The following is a 22,466-nucleotide window of genomic DNA, read 5'->3' as shown; positions in this document are numbered from 1 at the left end:
ATTTCGCAGAAGCGTGGCACTGCCTCTCTAATCCTTCTCAATATCCCTTTGTTGGCCATTTTGTCTACACAGGGAATTTGCAACATACGTCTGTAACACCAGTACTCGAATACCACTATCCTTCTCTTTTCTTCTTTTCTGAATGTCTAAGTTACACTGGCACAGAATAATACACTTCAGACATTCCAGAATATACTTGGTACTCTTCCCAAGACATGTCAATGTTCGTGGAAGTGAATACGATGCGTTTCTTGTTGAAGGCAGTCTTTGCTTGGTGTATGCGGCTCACAATTTCCGCTTTGGCTCTTTCATCTGATGTTATTTTGCTTCCAAGGTAAGTAAAGGAGTTCACTGTCTCAAATCGGTCTTCTCCCAAATTACACCTAGTCATTGTGTTATATTTACTTACTGTTCGTACAAGTACCTTTGTTTTCCTTCTATTCAGTTTCATTTTGTAACCAGAGCTGAGAATGGCTCCCGTCTCAGAAAGTGTCGCTTCAAGTTGGTCTCTGTTCTCCGCCAGCCAGTAACAGGATGTAATTACAATGAGATGTTCACCATTCTGGCACACTTTAGTGAAGGTTTACATAATTGTGTGCTGATAGTATTGTGTTTTATTTTCTAAATGTGTGCTGAAAGTTGCTGATTAGTGGGAAATGGTACAGTTTCCACTTCAAAAATGAAAAGATACTGTTGAACTTTAAATACAGACGCGCTCCAGTAAGAAAACTAAAGACATTTTTGTGACTAAATATCCTGGTTTCAAGGTCCCCACAAGCAATACAATTCAAGGTTGTACAGGAAATAGAGGACAATCGGATCCATTGAGAATGCGAAGAAAAATGTAAATACACCGAATGTAATAAGACAGAATTTGCAGGCACAACCAAAGCTCCACAAAATCAATACGAAAATTAGCAAGTTGGTATATCCAGCTCAAAACCGAGGGTCAAAAAAACCTTTGTTTCCGAACATGTCATGTGACTGCATGAGTGAATGATCAAGATGAAGCTAAAAGAGTTGCTTATTGCAACTGACTTTCGTCTGAGATTGTTAATGGTTACTTGGATTCCATGCTACTGTTTTTGTTAAATGAAGCATGGTTTCTTATATAAAGGTAACCAAGAAAGTTCTGTCGTTTTCTGTGGAAGTCTGTGTTCAATTGGCCCTCACATCGTGAGTTGAATGCGAATCGAGAAAAGGGGGAGGTCAGGTATTGGTGTGGGTATATCCAACATAATACCTGGTTGTGGCAGTTCAGTTACACCATGAACTTGCGTAATGACAGAATGAATATGTGACTTCCATAGAGCGTCATTAAGGGCGTGTGTGCTGTACGAGATCAAACTGGGGTCAAACGCCGATGCAGCGAGACGGAAGATATGCCAGGCCTTTGGTGAAAGTGTCGGGACTAGCAGACAGTGCAGCGGTGGTTTAACAAGTTTAAGAGACGGTGACGAAACACTCGAAGAAGCACCACGTGCCGGAATACCAACACATGTACAAAATGAAGATTTTCAGGCAGTAGTGGCGAACAGTGGCCAGACATGTGAGGAACTGGGGCTACAATTCCGTGTGAGTGGACAAACCATTCGGCAGCATCTCCATCAACTTGGGAAGCACTACAAGTTGGGTCGGTGTGTCCCACATGATTTTACTTAGGGCCAGAAAGCAACGCGAGCAGACACCTATGTTTCTTTGCTGTCTCTTCTGAGGAAGGAGCCATTTCTGGAAGGGTGCTGACATGTGATGAGAACTGGGTCCTGTACGAAGCTCCAGGGCGCCATCATCATTAGTTGAACCGGTTCCAAAACAGCCGAAACCAGCATTGCACGAGAAGAAGGTCCTCCAGTGTGTTTGGTGGACTGCTTGCAGCATCGTGCATCGAGAACTGCTACCACCTGGTCAGAGCATCAATTCAACTGTGTATTGTCAGCAGTTGAGCCATGTTGAAGAAAAACTTAAAACCCTGGAGCCAGCACTTCTGAATCGTAAAGGGATCCTCCTGTTACAGGACAACGCTAAGCTCCACGTGGTTAGGATGAGCCGGGACACCATTCTGCGCCTTGGATGGAAAACACTATTGCATCCGCCATATTCCCCATATATTGCACCTGCTCCATTTTTTTTTACAATCACCTTCCAGAACGTTGGCAGAAGGTCGTCGATGCTGATGGGGACTATTTTTCATCTTCCAAGTACGTCTTAGGTGACATATCGATGTTCGAAGGTGGTGGGTGAAAAAGCGACAGCGATTTCTTGGTTACCTTTATATCAAGCTAGGTTAATTCCCAGAATGACTGATAAAACAGCCCGTATAATGTACATGAAAAAAAGAAAAAACTCTTCATCCGACGACAGGAGTTTGGTGAGTCGACTCAGGAATGCACATTTTGGCCATTTTTCACTGAGATAATCAACAGCACATCACATGGAAATATTTGTATTGTTCTACACAGGCTTAAGTGAAAATGAAAAGCACTATGGCGCGTACCATCGTAGTGTTTCCCAACAATAGGTTTGTCAGCAAACGTCAAGGTCTCTTTGATTACCGCATTTATCACTCTAGATTTATATTTATAAAAAGTCTCGAACGTGTGAAATAAAGGAGAGAAAACCCTTGTTCATGTTTTAAAAAACCTTCGGACAATCGATCTACTCAAAAAGAACATTAATAATAGTGATGAGCAAATTCAAGACCAAGACTTCAACGACGCTTCCCTTTTTAAACATTCCCGGAAATCCTCCTTCTTGGGTGAATGAAGAATTTTATCCGCATACGCTTGAATCTCTTCTATCGTGTTAAACTTCTTTTCTTTGAATGGAATTTCCAATTCTAGAATACGTGAAAGTCCGCAGGGGCCAAATCTAGAGAAACTGGGGTTAGGGTAGCAATTTAGTCGGTGATTAGGAAGGGATGATGACAAGGCGCGTTATCGTGATACACGATCCAATTCTTGGCAAGTCTGAGTGCCAGCCTCTTGCGCCAAGCATCTTCACCCAATTGCTCGAGAACCCACCCAATTGACGTGGTGTGATTGGTTGTCTATTTGCTTCGCGGGTATTCATGGTGAACAATACTAAACTAAGGTTGTTTTCACATTCAAACGATTTTTTGTCTTGGATTTTAGTCACTATGAGCCTTGGCCTTCTACTGTGAAGACTGGACTTCAGTTTTAGATTCGTAGCAATGACTGTTATAACCGTATTCAACAACTCTAGGTTATTTAGTCCAACTTTAAGATCTCTTGAAATACTTCAAGCCACTGTTCATCTGTTCATCAGTCAGCAATATGGGAATGAATTTGGAAGGAACAAGGTTCATCTGCATCAGTTAAATTGCCTGAACCCGTTAAAATGCACATATCATTCTTTGGTTGAGTTGAAAGTGACGAATTGAGGGAGTTATTATTCAGGAATGAAAGTCACTCTGGCTCGTGCACATGTCGACTAATTTCGTACAAGCACAATCGGAGGATATCTAAATGATTAGAGATGTGATGATCTGCGACAGCCAGAAGGCCACCAGAGTGCATTAAGTGTTGTCACCACGTGGTCGTTATGAGAGCTGATAGAGTATATAGAAGGCATGTGCAGCGTCAAATGATTAGTTGGCACTATGAATAACCACGAAAAATGTCGTATGCTCGTGTGAAACGTTACCAGCACCTGACAGATTACGATCTGCATGTGTACAGCTGGTCGAGTTGTACAATATATGGGGCTTACGTTGACGTGTTACAGTGGTCTGATGTTGGACTGAATGGGACCGTGAGAGTAACTACATGTGTAAGATTTCAGATATTTTTTTCTAAAGTGTTTGGCAATCTACCCGATACTCAGCAGCGATCGAATGATTGGCCAGCCCTGTTGTGGGACAAACACAACACTCCATTTGACGAGCCCTTTAATATTTTCCTATTCCACTTTCTTTTATTTTCAGTCGTTTGTGACTTAAAGCTCTGGACGTTCTGTCTGAAAAACCATACCATATATAACTAATCAACCACTGTCAATTCACTACTAGAATATCATCTCAAATTTTCTACACAACCTATGTCATGGGCAATTCTTTTCCCTTTCCAAATGAATCAATATTTATAGGAAATTCTGACAGGCACCTTAAATTTTCTTGCCAAAGGGGATATGTTGTCGCATGAGAACCAGAGGAACATAACTCCAAAATTGCGGTTTTCGTTTCCTTCATGTTTGGACATAATTTTGAAAGCCCCACTTGGTGTAAATGGAACGTAACGCCATCTGTTCTCCTTGTCAATCATCTCTTGTAATGTAGCTCAATTACCATCTTATTAAAAACATATCTTTCTAAGAAAATAATGTTTTTGTCCTCTCGCCTGTAAACCTACGAAAATGGGGTTACATTCCTCTGGTTCTCATACGACGATATATATATATATGTGCCTTAACTCTCCACCCTTAGCACCCATGTGCACTTAATTAGTATTATTTTTAAAGATATGGCTCACGTGATATACCATATTTGAGAGGTTTTGATTCTCTTTCCAGAACTGTAAGTATCCACAAACTTTCTTCTCAATTTTGCACTTTTACTAAGAACATTCAGTACTATGTAAGTTAATAGGATTTGTAGTATAGCTAAAAATAAATATTACAATTTTAATTGACATTGCCACTGTTAGAAGTGCCTTACTTAACGTGAGAGCTTGTGTTGTATGAAAATGCGACTGTAACAAGAGAAGTATGTCCTTAATTCATCGAAACAAGATGTGATCATACAAGCGCGACTTTAAAAAACTACAAATGCCCTAGTTCATGATACAGATAATTACACGCATATGAATTTCAACTATTACAAACAATCGCATCGATGCCAACCTACACACAACATTGAAAAAAAAATAGGTAGTGATGTTGGTTTGACTGGCCAAATATCTCGAGTTTCTCACAAGTGTTTGGTTTTCGGACGAGGCAATCTTATATGTTTCTAAGCAGCTAAATACAGACCATGTCAATAGATTTGAAAATCCTCGTGTATTTATGGAACTTCGAAGAGAGGATCCTAACGTGAATATGTGATGCAGTATTATGTATAATCAAGTTATCCTTTTCTTCTGTAAGAACACAGTGACGGGAGATGTTTATCTAAATGTTTTGCATTATGCTGTATTAACTAACTAACTAACTCTATGGCCTATGGAGCCCGGAGGTTCAGTGTCGCGTTCACAAAAGCTCTCCACTGACTTCTATCCTTAGCTAATTGGATCGTTTCTACTTTGTATTCCTATCTCTGCGAGATCCATCTTAATATTATCCTCCCATCTGGGCCTAGGTCTTCCTAATGGTCGTTTTCCTATGGGTCTACCAGTCAAGACTTTGAAAGCGTTTCTACTTTCTTCCATTCTAGCTACATGACCTGCCCACCTAAGCCTCCTAGACTTGACGACCCTAACAATGTTGGGTAAACCGTATAAACTATGTAGCTCCTCGTTATGAAGCTTCCGCCATTCCCCATTCTCGTTCCTCTTAGGTCCGAATATTCTTCTCAGGATCCTGTTCTCAAACACTTTCAGTCTATGTTCTTCCCTCAGAGTAAGCGACCATGTTTCGCAACCATATAGAACAACAGGCATGATTATCGTTTTATATATTTTAAGCTTGAAATTCCTCGACAGAATTCGCGACGACAAGAGATTTTGAACCGAATAGTAACACGAATTCCCTGCTTTTGGTCGACATTTAGTTTCTTCGTGAATATGATTTTCGTCTGTTAATATTGATCCTAAATATTTGAAAGTATCCACTTTATCAAAAGTATTATTTAATATTTTAACGCCTCCACAATTTGCCGTATTACGGTCCCGACGCACTTCCTGTATTTCGTTTTCTCTGCATTTACTTCTAAACCCATGTCCCTGCAAGCGTTTAATAAGATCTCTGCATTTATTTCTACAGCAGAAAAACTTATCTTCTAACAGAACAGTGCGCTAGCACATTGGATATGGCATTACTGGAAAGTGTATTGTATGAGAGTCCAGTTCCACGGCCACCCCGTTCCTCTGACTTCTTTGTATGCATAAAATATTTGAAGGGTACTATTCATATAACATAGGATCATGTCTCAAATCAAGTACTGACGATGGCATTTTGACAATTACCGAGGACATGTTGCAGCGCACATTACAGAAACTGAAGTCTCGGCTAAGTGTGTAGCAAGCAGTTTGGTTAATAAGGTTTAAAAACAAACTAGTCCCTGCTCGTACTAATGTGTTCAACGCATTTCTCTCTCTCTCCTTTGCGTAGGAGACCCGGGTTCGATTCCCGGCGAGAGCTCGTGGTTCGGATTCCACGTTAATCAGTAGGTCTACGTCTCATACAGCCTCGCTGCTGAACGGGACGTTAAACTCAAAATCAACAACTCAACTCTCTCTCTCTCTCTCTCTCTCATAAATAAATATCCGAGATTTTGTGGATACCCTGTATTCATTTCTGGTTTTGATGCAATAAATACATACAAAGTATCAACCTTGACTTCCTAAGAAAATTAACATTCATTTTATACCGTAATTAACAGGGTTGGCAAAAACCATGGTTTTTATTAAAAAAACCAAATAAACCGGTTTTTTTGGTTTAAACCAGGTTTTTTTGGTTTAAACCAGGTTTTTATGGTTTAACCCTAGAAAGACCATGCTCGCGTAAGCTACGTGAAGTACCAAGGGGGGTCAAATTTGCCCGCGCTCGATTCAAGTAATTTTCAGACCTTATTTATTGCCTCATGGTTAAACTGTTGAACAAATTTCAGAACCGAGAATATTTCCAGCACTGGTAGTGTATATATACAAAAAATGCGTGAAATGACTGATATATTATACGAACATTTTAAGGTATTCACATTGAACAAAAAAAGAGGCGCGGGCAAAATTGACCCCCCCTTGGTATTTCTAGGGTTAAATAATTTGCTCTATATATTCATATCATATATGGACAGAAATAAGTTTGTTTCGCCTTGATGTTATTATGCGACAACCGAGTTATGCTGGAAGGGGTCACATAAGCTTAAAGCGGAATAAAAACCGCTTCTCGAGTTACATCCGAGAGAAATTGTCCTCCATTTGAACTCGGAACCAGGACTAATTGGCCACAAATGCGATACGTCTGCCGACTCATTCACGAAGGAATCCTGATAAAAAAAAACGTTGTACTGATCTCTGTCAAGAGTCATTTCAGAAGGACAAAAAGATAAACAGTTGCACAACTGAAACCATTACACAGAATTACACATGAACAATTTCAAAGTACTACGGAGTACAGAAGAACTAATTTAGTTCAAGTTAGTTAATAACGACTTTTATTGGTCCAAATTAAAGAAATACACCGACTTAATCTGCAGATCAATAAGAAAAGTGAATAAAGATACTAATTATTTGAGTCCACTTTGGCTCAGACTCATTTATACATAAATAGATACCAAAGATACTTATTTCACTAAATGCCTCTCGTGAGGTCTGTATGATCCCCCCACACACACACACACACAAAAAGTACGGCATTTTCGATGTATTTTATCAATAGTAAACATTGAAACGAAACAATATTTAGAATTTTTCTTCGATTGCAATTACATAACAATAATAACTACAAAAAAATCACAAAATAAACGTTTATAAACTTATTTTAAAAAAAGTTGCTTTTGTAGTATAATCTTTTTTAGTAATGAATGGGGAATTTAGGTCTGAATATAATACGAATAATATACGGGAGTGAAACGTGATAACCCACAAATGTGTGTTCATCAAGATTTTACAAACACTTACACTTTTACGAACATTTTTTGTTTTTTGGTTTAAACCAGTTGGTTTTTTTGAAAAAACCAGCTGGTTTAAACCTTGGTTTAAACCATGGTTTAAACCACCTTGGTTTAAACCAGCCAACCCTGGTAATTAAGTTTATCAAAATATGTCGAACTAAATTTAAGGAAAGGAACACTTTTTGAAAGCCTTTTCAAACGATATATCACACGAATCATACTGCTATTTACAAACTTTAAATGAGATTACCTCCTTTATAACTGAGGTAAGATTTAAATTTAGATTTTCAGAACTACTTCAGTTCGTGAAATTGATAGCCATAAGCAATTTTCACAAACACTAATGGTTTTAAAATAAATTACGTGAAAACTATTAGTGACCGAATAAAATGACCGACAATTTTCAAAAAAATTAAGTTTGATTTGTCGAGATGTACAGTCAAAAAAAGACTTCCCAAACAATATATCGTATTACTTATATTGTAATTTTAGTTACCTAAAATTTTACATACGTGAGCCCGCTCCTAAGGATGAGTTAAGTTTAACACATTTATATGTCCCTTTTCGACAACAAATTGATGGGTGTTTTTTTACCTTAAGTTCATTGTGAAATAAATTACTTACCCAGCATATACATTTTATGATATAAGAAGAAATATACCGACCAACTTTGAGAGGTACCTTCTTTATACCATGTGAGGAAAGAAATAATTAAAATGCGTTCTTAAACAGAAAGAGTGTATACAGAAGTCCGCACCTAACATCATATCAGAAATTACTAAAATATGATTTATCTCATGTTTTAAAAGTTAAATTCATGAGCTGGAAATAGTTCATCCCTCCATCCCCGTGAACGAGGTGGACGGTATACCTCAAAATTTTAAACAAAGATCAAGTAACATAATTTTCCAAAGATCTTGAAAAATAAACATTTTGATTGTCTGACATTTTGGATAGGAACATCATATACATCTCTCTTTGTTACTATCTTCAGAATTTTGAAATGACTCTGTCCTTGCGGGTTGGAAAGAATTTTCTCGTCTCATAAGTTAACCCTTAATATAATGATACATATATCACAGTGTTTTCAGTATTTTGTCATTTCTAAGATTCTGTGGGTAAGCACACACTTTATGGACACCCTTGGCCTTATGCAGACTCGTTCTGAAGCGTGATTAGTGCCATACTAAAGAGTTCCACTAACATGTTTCCTGAAGTAGTCAGGCCTTTAGTATGACTCTAATCATACGTCAAAACAACTCTGCATAAGACGACCTATGTCTATCTAAGAACGCTGTTTTTGACCCATGCACATTTTTTTTTTTTTTTTTTTTTTTTTTCATTTCATTTACTATTTTAAAATATTTTAAAATTACACATTTCAGTTTGGCAGTGTTATTTCCTTTAAATTTTTACACCACTGATATGCTCATATACGTTTACATCCTATTCTGTCACAAAGATTCATGTTTATAGCGTCGCAAGATCGTTATCTCTGATTCATAATTTCAAAAACAATGCTCATAAATTTGCGACATCTGCAGATAATATACTAACATGCTCTGGAATTTTACCAATCATTTTATTTACTTAAAATTTTGATTCCTGAAAATATCTTACTTCCTAGCTTTCGGCTGTCCCTCTAGTCTTGTCCACGGAGGAGAAAATAAAACGGAATGGACTCACAGGGTAGAGCAGCGCGAGAAAACCCCTTGTCGATGGCTGCGATTACATGTCAAATGGTTGTGCAGCACGTTGTAAAATCGTGGACTCACGATGTATTATTTTATTCAAGCGGGGAAGGCTGCCAATTCGTGTTAAAAGTTTTTGTTTTTGTGCCAATGTTCTGTGTATTCTTTTAAATACTTTCTCCTATTACGTGCTTAATAACCTTTATCAATGTTAAGTTTTGAACTTTTTATAAAAACAAATTTTCAAAGAACAGTCTTTCCATTAAGTTTTCGATCCCAAAATATTAACTCTACAAATATATTTCACAAAGTGCTGTACAATCATTTGAAAGTGTTTTTTCCACTGTTGTACTCTGGTAAGTATCTTCTTTTTATTTCCTCATGTTTTCATTATTTTTCTCCTATTTTTATCCTTTGTGAACAAGGCTATAGGTGAGATCCGAAAGCTTGAAAGCGTAAGATATTTTAAAAATCAGAATTTCAGGTACGTAAAATAATTGCAACATGAACGCTCTCCCATTCTAGTTTTGGTTCTTGTGGTACACTACGTAATGCAGCTAATGTTGTATGTTCGACAACAGTTTCATCATATTGTACATAGTTAGCCGAGTAAATGGCTGATCAACTACTACGTATAGGTATTGATATATTCATTAAAATTGATTTACACAAACTTTCTTTTTATTTCCACTTTAACAAATTTAACAGCTATACGAAAAATGTCTAAACGTACAGCTTCAGAAAAAACATTAACTCTGTAACACACCAACTAATGGTGAAGAAAACAGTCATTCATAAAGAAGTTTTTTTTTTTTTACATTTACAAATGCCTAACATTTTTGAGGCCCGTTATACGACGTTCAAGTAATTGACAAGTTTAATGTTATATATTCCACATAATTTTCACGGAGATATCTATAATTAAATGAACTTATTTTTTGGTGTTCCATTCGTGATTTATTTATTTTAACTTACGTTTCAAATGCACTGATTGCGTTCATCGTCAGTTTTACTAATTTGCGGAATTACTATAATATAATTTAAGTGTTACGATTAATTTTACATTTCAAAATTAATCAAATATTGTTATAATTCACAGTTTCATTCAAATTTATAATATAGCTGTTTTCTTATTGTTATTCTCTTTTTTTATTATTGTTGTAATAACAATCCAAATATTACTTAATTTCAAACCTTCCTCTTTGTTCAATGTACTATCACTCAATTATATTTCTATTGCTTCTCATAACCTTTTATATCTATGGGTGAATCTGGATATAACGAATGCGTTTTCAAATAAAATTTTATGTTCTTCTTCTCGTGCAGCCATGTACAACAGCCGGCCCTCGGACCGGTTCTGGTCCTCTAATTCCTTTCATCCGTCCCGTCTGACCCATTATTTAAACTGTATTTCTTACCTAATATTTTAAACTGAATTGAACCTGCAACTCTTGAACGCGCAGTGAGACTTACAACGATGAGAAAACAATCCAAAAACTAACGTTTCTCTTCAGTCCCGTCCCTTCCCACTCAATTTTGTGCTTCAAAACTCGCCATAACTAAGGTTTTTACTTTTTTCTTTAGTAAGTAAATATTTTTAGTAACCGACAAAACAAGTTTTAATGTTCCCTATATGTTAGTGTACGAGAATGAGCTTCTCCATTGAATACAGCTATTCAATTCTTGTGAAAATGTTATACTTTTTCTCGTACGCACCTCGATGCCAGTAAGTCCTTTGTGATTGCCCCACCACGTGTTCCAACTGGCACATGCCTGTTCTAGTGCACGTTGCGCTAATGTTGACTTCTCTGGTTGATTTAATCGTATATATATATATATATATCTTGTATGCTCCTCACATTTGGATTTTATTGTACTTCCTGTTTGTCCAAGATATATCAAGCCATATTCACATAAGATTGAATAAATACTTGCGGTGTCTAGTCTTTTGTGATCTTTCACGGAGCGTAGTATTTGTCTGCTCTTTCAAGGTGGCATTTGAATCGTTTATTAGAGGTACTGCGAACGAAGGGTATGAATGCTAATTTTTGTTTTCCTTCCGAATTTCTATCTGAGTTATGCTTTTTTGTTGTTTTTGATTAATTTTGAAATGTAAAATTGTAGCAATTAACTTATATTACAATAATTCTCCAAATTAGTAAACTCCGACACAGTCACTATGTTTGAAACATAAGTTAAAATAAACAAAACATAGAACACCAAAAATATGTTTATTTAATTGAGTTTAACGTTGTTTAATAAAAATAAACAATATACAAAACGGAATGTTGACAACACATAAACAAAAATATCATGAAAATACACATTCAAAATGTAAATAAAAAAGTAGTTACCCTATAATATACAATTCAATTTGTATTTCAGCAAAATTATAAAAAAATATTTCAAGAAGCTATAATGTAACAAATATACTTATGACCATTACTGTCATATAATCATCATTTTATGATAGAAAAAAAATAACAAAAATAACATATAATAATACAAGATATGTAAGCAAAGTTTGCGCGCATTATCACCGAAAATTACACCCCACTAAATGCAACAGAGCTTGAAGTTAATAATAGTTAAAATGAGAATATCAAAAAATACAAGAGAAACAGAACATATTATGCAAAGAAAGAAATTAATAAAAAGTATGACAGATGAGTATGTATCACATTTTCGTGTATACTTTTTGCTCTCTCAGGCAATGAGCAATCAAAAAAAAAAAAAAAAAACTGTACAATGGACTTGGCACATATGTTACATACATCTATTAAAAACTTTAAAAAAAAAAATCTACAAGGTCAAATTGGCAGTCAGATCCGCAAAAGTCGCCAACACATTTGGTAATACTATGAGTACTTCGATTATTCTTCTTCAGATGAAGTAGAAGATGAAGCCGGGGTGCTATGGAACCAGTTCTCACAGGTACCATGTAGAGAAAAGGATGGATTGCCATGCAGTGATGGAAGTCTAAAGAAGAAAATTACCAATGTGCTACAACTTTCTTCTATTTTTACAAAAAAAGAATTAGTGCATCTACTTCATTAATATTAGTTATCAAATATATTGCAATAAAGCAAAATAGGCATGCTCTGTAAAATTAAAAGAGAAGAAATATCACGTTACACAGTGTGTTTCAGGAGGAATAACAAGAATTTTGCAAGATAACAGTATCCATTACTCCGACATAAAAAAAAAATCTCAATACATTCGGTAATTCATGTTCGAATTTGATAAATTATGAACGGCAGTACTTAGGTTTATTAGTTATTTATATGATGGAAAACTCAAGTTACAAAACAGATACAAAATTGAAATATACAAGGTCTGTTCAGAAAGATGCCATACATTTTATTGTGAAGCGACTGTACGTTGTAGCGCGCTCTATCCGCCGGGATCGAAAGTAGTGTAAGTCAACTACCGAGTGAGTGCTTGCTCAGTTGCCTCCGAGCTCTCTGAGTAAAGGACGGGCTATTTCGTAAACCTTTGTTTCATCTCTTGTACAAGTCGCGATGCAAGCACTCACTGGAATAAAGATACGCGAACAAGTTTCGTGTGAAACTCAGCAAGACTGCAGCGGAAACTTTTCCAATCGTTCAACAGGCCTTCGGGGATGAGTGTTTATCACAAAGGCAAGTCTACAGATGGCACAAGGCGTTTTTGGAAGGCCGTGAAAAGGTCGACGACGAAGAACGAGCTGGACACCCGTCAACCTCCTCAAACGACGAAAATGTGACTCATGTGAAAGAAATAGACATATAATGGGTGTTCGTTTAATTACCGATATATTCAATATTCCAAAAAAACTATCGTCCACAAAATTGCGACCAAGGGTTTGCACATTAGAAAAGTCTGCATGAAGCTTGTCCCAAGAAGTTTGATCGACGATCAAAGATCTCGTCGAGTAGAAATTTGTCGACACGTTTTGGAAATGTGTGAATATGGTCCTCACTTTCTGGACAATATTAACATGGATGATGAAACGTGGATATTCCAGTACAACCCCTAAATGAAGAGGCAAAGTCCAAGTGGCACACCTTGGCATTCCCTCACCCCAAAAAGGCTCGAATAAGCAAATCAAAGATCAACACTTACACTCATTATGTTTTCTGACATCAAGGGGATCTCCCACCGTGAGTTTGTACTTCCCGGGACAACTGTCAACGCTAAATTTTATGTAGAAGTCCTCAAGAGACTGACCAGACATTAGCAGCGATTGGAAATGTCATTATGACAAAGCGCCAGCCCACACTGTCTTCGCCGTAACCAGCTACCTGGCCAACTCTAACGTGAAAACGCTTCCCCAGCCAACCTATAGTTCCGACTTGTCTCCCGCAAACTTCTTTTTGCTTCTCTGTTTGAATCCCCTAAAAGGACAACAATTGACGATGTGAAAGGCTTTAAACGCGCTTCCTGAATAGGCTTTCCAGGGTGCCTTCGCAAACTGGAAATCCCGCTGGCAAAAATGTATCAACACAGGAGGGCAATATTTTAAAGAACTTTAATGCATAGGTATTATTTTTATTATTATGTAAATAAGTTGTTTTTTTTTTCTTTCATGCTTGTAAATTGGTGGCATTACTTTCCGGACAGACCGTGCATATATATATTACGGGTTCCCACCGAAAACCCACTTGGAGAAGTAAGTTCCCAATATCACAACTCTATAAATGTATGATGATTAGGTGTGTTAAATTCTTCTAACTAAAACTTATTTTTAAAGCACGTTTTCATTATTTTGGAACAAATCACAATTGGTAATAACGACTGGTGATATTCTTTTCGTAATAAATTTCTAAACTATTATTAAGAAGTCTGTGGATAAGCAATCTATTGGCTGTTTTTCCTTTTCATTAGAATTTCTGGTCGTATTAAACCTTCTCCACACCACTCGAATCCTTCACCGCTGGTTTCATTGAAAATCGAACTTTTAGGAACTTTCTCTTTTCTGTTCTGTTTTGTTTTAATTCAGAATAATGGATACTATCTCATGTCAAATTTTGGTCACTCCTGAAACATCATATACACTATACTACTATTAGAGCGCATTTATTAGTTAACAGACTATAGCCATAACCAATATTACCTGAAGACTGATCAAGCACTATTAAAAACCAATAAACAGAAAAAAAAAACTAAAATTCAACATTCCTTGTAGTAATTCTACTTTTCCACACCAAACTAGAATAATCCGCGACAAACAGACTTATTTTATTCGCTACAATGAATGCTCTTGACGAATATATATATATATATATATATATATAAAAAAAACTCAAATGGAAAGAATCAAAGCTTTTATATACAACACTTGATCCCAAATGCAAAATTTAAATTAGCACAGTTAACGTACTCAAGAAACTAGGTAAGTTTTCTTGTATATAAATTTGACAGTGTGATTTCAATTTAGTAGATGAAATGCATAGCATATATGTAATGGATTATGAGCGTTAATTTGATCACAGAATACTACATATGCAAAATGTTATCAAAATAATGGAAACATTTGAAGAAAATACAACCTGATTAACATGGCGAGGGACCACCGTTAGCCTGCAAACTAGTTCTAATTCGCTGCAGAATGCAGGCATATAAGTCACCAATGGTTTCCACAGGAATAATGTACCATTCCTCACGAATTGCATCACTTAGCTCCATCAGCAAGGATGAAGGAGGATATGTTATGGAGGCTCAGTTTCAGAACTAAACTGCTATGGAGGCTGTTTCAGAACTAACAAGTGTTCAAACTGTTAAGGTCTGGAAATTAAGTGAGACGGGGGGGGGGGGGGAGGCAGTTCCAGCTATGTAAACTGGGGAATTGTCATATTGGAAGATTGCGTCACTTGCCGGAAGCATCTGAACCATAGGGAGCACAAGGTCACGTAAAATGTCCACATAATCACTGGCAAATCTGTATATAAGCACAATTAGAGGGTCCACGGAAAAGCTCTAATCACAGCATCGCAGAGCCGCCGCAATGTTTCACGCAAAACGGAAACACTTTGGAACTTATACTTCTTTGGGGGTTCAACATACATAAATATCGTTTGTTGTTGCAAGATGAAAGAATCGTTGACAGTCCATTCCGCATAGTCAAGACACAACCCTCCTCGAGCTAAAGTGTTGATCTTGGTGATCAACGGTTTAAAAATAGCAATCTGACCGCCAGTTTACGCAACTCGAATCCGACTATGATTATCGAAATAGACTCTTTCATATGTTGATTGAGTTCCACAGTCATTGCCGTATTCTCTCTACGGTTCTTGGTGACAATTATCTATAATGCTCTGCGATCCTTGTCACTAAGGCTTCCCATTCGTCCATTATAAGCCTCCACCGATGATGGTTTGCACGGCAGCGTCACTTTGAACTCTGTTCCTCACGACACACCTAACACACCGGCCACTTCATATACACTTACGACGCATTCGTAGACTTAGTCCTGCCTTGTACCGCGCTCGGGATTTTTCTCTCCTCCTCTAAACAGTTTCTGGCTCAAAAACAACTTGTACCGTTTCACCATCCCCTTACTTTCCAACCTGTCTCCGTTTGATTATTTTCTGTTTCCAAAGTTGAGTTGAGTTGATTTTGAGTTTAACGTCCCGTTCAGCAGCGAGGCTATATGAGACGTGGACCTACTGATTAACGTGGAATCCGAACCACATGAGCTCCCGCCGGGAATCGAACCCGGGTCTCCCACGCCAAAGGCGCGTACGCTAACCGCTTAGCCACAGAGGAGCTTTTCTGTTTCCAAAGATGAAGTTACAACTAAAGAGTGAAAAATTTGATACTATCAAGGATATTCAAAAATCTATGACCAACCAGCCGAATAAGATTTCCGCATAAAAGTTTTTCAAAGCCAATTTTGAATAAACAAACTAAAAAATTATGATACCAGTCTTCTTATTTTTCTTCGAATGGCCCGCACTATGCATACGAATAGGTGATGAAAAGTGCCGCACTGCTCCCGTTCCGTTCACATAAAACCTTGTGTGTAGGTTTATTTGAAAGTTTAATATCTTAGTGTATAATGGTGCCAAAATAGGTTTCTTGTGATTACTGCTTTCTTTCTTTCTTTCTTCAGGCATGAAGCAGTGATGAAGGCTTAGACAAGTTTCAATTTTGGTGTGTCACGAAGTTTTTGTTTCTACAGGAAGAGTCTGCAAAGGACATTTACACTATGATGTCACAAATACTGGGAGGACAGTGTCCTTTCTATAGCACGATCAAAGCCTGGATAGATCGTTTCAAGACTGGTCATTGCATCGTTGAAAGTAAAACCTCGCAACGTAAACCGTCCAACCTCAACCGACCCGACATGTAATGTTGCTCATAAACTGATCCTTGAGAACAGGCTAGTATCAGCTATATATATATATAAACTGAACATCTCACGGGAGCGTGCTGAGTTCATTATAACAAGTGGTACCGAACGAATTGAAGCATCCAAAGTAGTTTTGATCCATTTTGAGGGCTACTGCTTAGGATTTTTTGACCCGAATAGTGACTCAGGATGAAACCTGGCTCCATAACTATGATTCTCAGACCAAGAATCAGTCAGTGGAGTAGCGCCACTCCTGGTGTACATGGCCAAGCATTCACAAATCGGCAAAGAAAGTCGTGACTTCAATTTTCTGGAACGAAGACTGTTTTGTTTGTGAACTATCTACCTCGGAACTCGAATTTGTAGCATTGAGTATTTATGCTAACCTACTGGGCTAGATCCACTGGGCAATTAGGATAAAACGCCGCGGAAATTTCTCATTTTGAATGACAATATGCCCAGCTTACACGTCTCATGTTGTGACTGCGAAACTAAACATCCTGGAATTCCAATTGTTCACCAACCTTCCTATTTGTCTGACCTGGCTTCCACTGATTATCATTTTTTCCAAACTTGAAGAAACATCTCGGTATCATCTTACGGACATTAATGACGTCTAGCATGATGCGCAGACCTGGTTTCGATCCTAAACGAAAGGGATCTTATCTGTAAGGATAAGAAAAGTTGCAACATCCTGTACCAAGTACATCAGTTTCAGAGAAAAACTGTGTAGTTTCATCCCTTTAGCTCTACTCTTTCTGGGCAAAGTTAAGAACTTATCAGTATACCCTCGTATATACAGCTTAACATTCTTCACTGCGATCGCTCACGAATGAAGAAAAGCGTGGTTCTTATTTAAAATTGTACATTTGCATTTTCGGATATAAGAAAGAAAGTACATTTATCAATTATGATGTAAACCGTGCTCTTATACGTCAACTAACACGAAGAAAAAAATATTGCTTATTTACAGTTCCGTTACCTAATGTAGAGACATGGGTACGTACCTTACATTTTCTTTTGATCATGGCTCTCGAATGAATTCGTCGATTAGAATAACTTCCAGCATTGTACAGAAAATTACACCGTCTCTATCTAAAAGAAAACAAACTTGGTAGACCCGTTCCGAAGCCACTGAGAAAAGAACATATATGGCGTGTACAACAATTTTCACTAACGACTGCATAAAAAAGTGAAAAACAATGGGATGTAAGAATCCACAGCTACAAAGGAAAAAACTAATTGATAGACAAGTTGTACGCGGTATTTTTGTGTATGTCTAAGCTCGCAAAACGGAGCATGGTGGCTAAGTAGTTAGCGCTGACCTTTCGTGCGAGGGGTCTCTTGTTCGATCCCAACCATGGAACAATGTAGTGGACAACATCGTGTCCGTGAGTTTTCTGGGCCTTTTACATTATCATTTCACCAATTCTTTTACAATCATTTACTTTCCTTAATCATTTGTCTCCTTTAACATAAAAACCATAAACGTGAGGAGTAAAACTGAAATTAAGCCTGTACATGTTCTTTTACCAATAATTCTGAAGTGAGATTTTGTCAATGATCATTTCGGTAACGAACAGAATCACGTTCTCTCTACGACTCAAACTAATTCAATCGTTCCGAAGTTACTCACAAAAGACAATTATTAAGTGAGTATGTATGTGTGTAGCGATGGTACACTATGTAATTTCCGATTATTCGTGCTAATCATCGGACAAAACGGTAGGAATAAACGAAAAACACTAATTGGACATACTGATTTGTTACAATAATGGTTTATATCTAAAAAATCACGAACATACACGCAAATGCTGCCAATGTTCGAAAAATACAAATAACTAATTTGTAATTAGAAAGGCAAAGCTTCCTTTCCTGCTTTAACGATAAAAAAAAGACACTATGTTATGTCAAGATACGATGTTTACATTCTACACTATTGTTTCTGATTAAAAAACTTTACTGCATAGAAATTAACATTGTTAGATTACCTCTTTTTTCTTTCAGTTTGGTTCGCTTATTTAGTACTGTGTTTATACTACCTGTGCTCCGATTGTTGCTTTTTATAGGATTGCCATTTAGGCGTAACATCCTGAATTTTAAGATATTTTTCAGCGTCCCGAATTACGTCTAAGAGGGACGAAGTATGTGGCGGAACACCAAAAAATCCAAAATTACAGAATATGCAACATAAATTCAGCGACGTTTGTTACGACATCCACAATGTATATCAATGACTTCCATAATGCCAATATGGCTCTATCACTAAACTTTTACATGTTTATAGCAGTGAAATCATTGCCAATGGTGTTATTCTTTCGTCATTCAGTGGTTCATTACTTCTGTTTCAACTTACAGTCAACAAGTTGACGTTACTAATTTTCTTTTTCGTGTGTTTTTGTTTAAATTTTCATTTATGAATATGTATAGTTCTCTCTGTTATTCTTAATAAATTATTCCACGTGCAACTTTAAGTATGAGGAAGCAGCAATCTGAAATCCTCTTTCTTCAGATTTACCAAAAGATAGCAACACCTAACTGCTTATGCTACGCGCGATGCTAGATATGCGTGCTCAGTTCACCCATATTTGAAATTTCTTGTCAATTCAATCTTTTGATCTCCTTCACCAAAGTATAATAATAATAATAATAATAATAATAATAATAATATACCCTGTACGAATAACCAGCGCATGAATAATCAAGAGTTTGCTGCGCTATATATATGTATCACGTATGTTTCTGAACATCGTAACGTCTTCAACTACGACAGTGAATAGCACACGGAATTTCAAGTACAAAATTGTTCAGTTTTTACATTTTGCACATCCATCCAATCCTCCTGTTCTTCAGCGCTAACTTCAAATTATTTTATCGAAAGCCATTATTATATAATAAAATGTATAATTTTGTTTCAAATTTTCAGTCTGCTGTTTTGGTAGTGTTGTGTAGATACAGCAGTAATTATTGGAATAAAGGAAGGTACATTATTAGAACAATTTTCGAATAATTTAGTAATTTTAACAACACTGTATTGATATAAAATAGCAATGAAGTGTCATAATAGGACCAGAACAATGATACGTAAACTTTTAAGTGATTAAATAAAACAACCTTTAAAATAACATTCTACTCTACATCAGCATAAGAATTCTGAGACAATAAGAAATCTACGTAACAAACTTCAATTTTATTGCACTTATTTTATTATTACTATTCTGCCTCTTGGCAGGACCTAGCACTAATATTTTTTTCTTTCTTAGATGTGGGCCTGAAAATGTTTCTTTAAACTTCTCGATCTTCAGCTTCATCTTTCAACTTCCACTATTTTCTTCTATTTTTAAAATCATAATTGTACTTTCGAACAATCAGTTTCCTTATTTGTATACAGAGGGTAAAAGATATTCATAGTTTCTGGACTTGTAAAGATATGCACGTCATTCGGAAAGGGCAAATGTAAAAGTACGATTCCATACTTCTATGCCCCAAGCACTTAGAAGAGGTGATATAGTTAGTATCACGCTCTACCCCATTTACCCCTAGGTTTTCCCAGATGCCAAATTGATTAGCGAACTTCTGTGGAGCAATTTGACGTACTCGAGAAAGCTTAGATCCGGAGAAAGCAGGCCAGAAGAGAATGCGAATATCGAGGAGAGCGCTCGAGAGTTACGTTGGCGGTAGGAAGGGTGTGCGTTATACTGTTGGAAGATAAGAACCTTCAAAATACCCAGATAAGATCGAAGGATAGTATTGAAGCCCTTACGAATCTAACTTGTATAGTGGTACTCTCCTGAATGAAGGCGAGATGCAAACGGATGTATAACTCTTACCAGGTGTGGCTTTCTGAAAAGCTACTCAATTTCACACTTGACTCGAACATTCATACCACAGAGACTGTAGGGCTTCTGCTGTTTGGACAACTTAATGCCTAGAATAATGAACACTTATCGATCTCAATCACCGTAGTGGTTAACACACTGGCACGGTAAGCTGGAGAGACGAATTTGATACTCGGTGCAGTGGCACATTTTAAATGTTTAAATTTCATCGAATTCATATCTATAGAAGAAATACGGAGAGCAAAAACCGTTCTTTCCCTCATTTAACATATAATAATTTCAACTTACTTAGCTCAGCTAGAACCAATGCGGAATTTATAATTACAATATATTTTTATAACTTAAGAACTCTGAATAATATTAGAAGAAGATTCAGTACAACATGTAACTTAGTGCTTGCTCACTAATATCGGATCCTACGTTAAGCTGTAGGCTCAGGTCGCCTCACACAACATTGATTCTGAAAAACGAACTCCGAAGCAACCAACCACTGACGCAATACCCGAACATCCTCCTTGGGCTGTTCCGATAATCGAGTAATCGATAACAATCGATAAGATTTCAAAACCGTTTTATCGATAATGAATTTTAATTTTATCGAATTATCGAACTTTCGAGACTCGAATTGTTCGAGATACTCGAAGTGTTCCGAGATACTCGAAGTGTTCCAGACTCAAAGTGTTCGAGACACTCGAAGTGTTCAAGACACTCGAAGTGTTCCAGACTCTCAAAGTGTTAGAGACACTCTAAATGTTCGAGACACTCTAAATGTTCGAGACACTCTAAATGTTAGAAACATTCGACGAGCTTGAGACACTTGAACTGTTCGTGAGTCTCGAATTGTTTGAAAGCAGCAAATGCTAAAAGATCTCAGTATGACTGCAATTTATCGAGTCGTTTGAATATTTTGATAAGTTCGGGATTATCGGATTATTTGGAAGAAACAATGTAATCGAGGTTATCATGGGTTTACACAATATGTACTACATACATGCAGAGTGTTCATTTTAAAAGTTGCCTCCTTTGAAATGAAGTGAAAGAAGAGTTTATTCCTATACGTCTTTAAGATCGATGTTTATGTACGGACAAGACTTAAGTAGTATGTCAGGGAAGAGAGAGGGAGGAAGAGAAAAGGAAGAGAAAAGTGAATCATTCGAACAGGATTGGAATCCAAGACACTATTAGTGTACAAACTGGTACTTCACCGATTACTCCAACAACAGGGCAGGCAGAAAAAGGAAAATTTTACATCTGGTTTTCGAGAATCTAAAATAAAGATCTGGATTGAGAAAGGTTCTGATATAGGTAGAGGTAAGGAAGTTCGATAAGGCTGAATACTTACCGAACTTAGGTTTTGAAAATTTATTATCCGGCAATCGAAACCCTTCGAGTATTTGAGATTGTCAAAATTTCGTCTAATATCTAAAATTCAAGTATCATTGAAATAAACTTTGGGAATTCTGGATGCGAAGCTCCCAATAGACCGCGCTGTCTGTTTGTGACGTCCGATGATAACTTTTGAACAGATTGTAAGATTTTGATGGAACTTACTTTAAGATGTTTCTCTTTCTTTTATCATACACATTGTTTTTGGATGCCTTGCGACAAGGGGAATTATTTGAATCCGAGTATTTGTTCTTTCTTTAAGCGTATTCGTGATGTTACGACTATTATTACTGTTTTCTCACTATTAATACTATTACTACTACCCAGGGTTTGAAAAAACCCGGGTCTTTTTTTTTTAAAAAAAAAAAAACAACTCACCTGGAACCATATGGGGTTTTTCGGGTTTAATCGGAGTTTTTCGAAATATTTCA

At 36.9% G+C, this 22,466-nt stretch overlaps 1 protein-coding gene across 2 annotated transcripts in view; it reads right to left on the bottom strand.

Annotated features, from left to right (window-relative positions):
- Nucleotides 1–22,466, bottom strand: part of LOC145666601 (uncharacterized) — a 102,239-nt gene that overhangs the window by 27,051 nt on the left and 52,722 nt on the right. Inside the window, exon 5 of one of the 2 annotated variants that reach the window (XM_081734007.1) lies at nt 10,137–12,456. The exons of the other annotated variant lie outside the window; for it this stretch is intronic. Coding sequence (XP_081590133.1) covers nt 12,351–12,456 — 106 coding nt within the window. The 3' untranslated portion in view covers nt 10,137–12,350. Of the gene's footprint in view, nt 1–10,136; nt 12,457–22,466 lie in introns of those variants that run through there. 2 annotated transcript variants of the gene reach the window in all.

This window comes from Thermobia domestica, chromosome 12 (genome assembly GCF_964235325.1).
Source record: "Thermobia domestica chromosome 12, izTheDome1.hap1.1, whole genome shotgun sequence".
Lineage (NCBI taxonomy): Eukaryota > Metazoa > Arthropoda > Insecta > Zygentoma > Lepismatidae > Thermobia > Thermobia domestica.
This window is presented reverse-complemented; position numbering and strand designations above follow the sequence as displayed.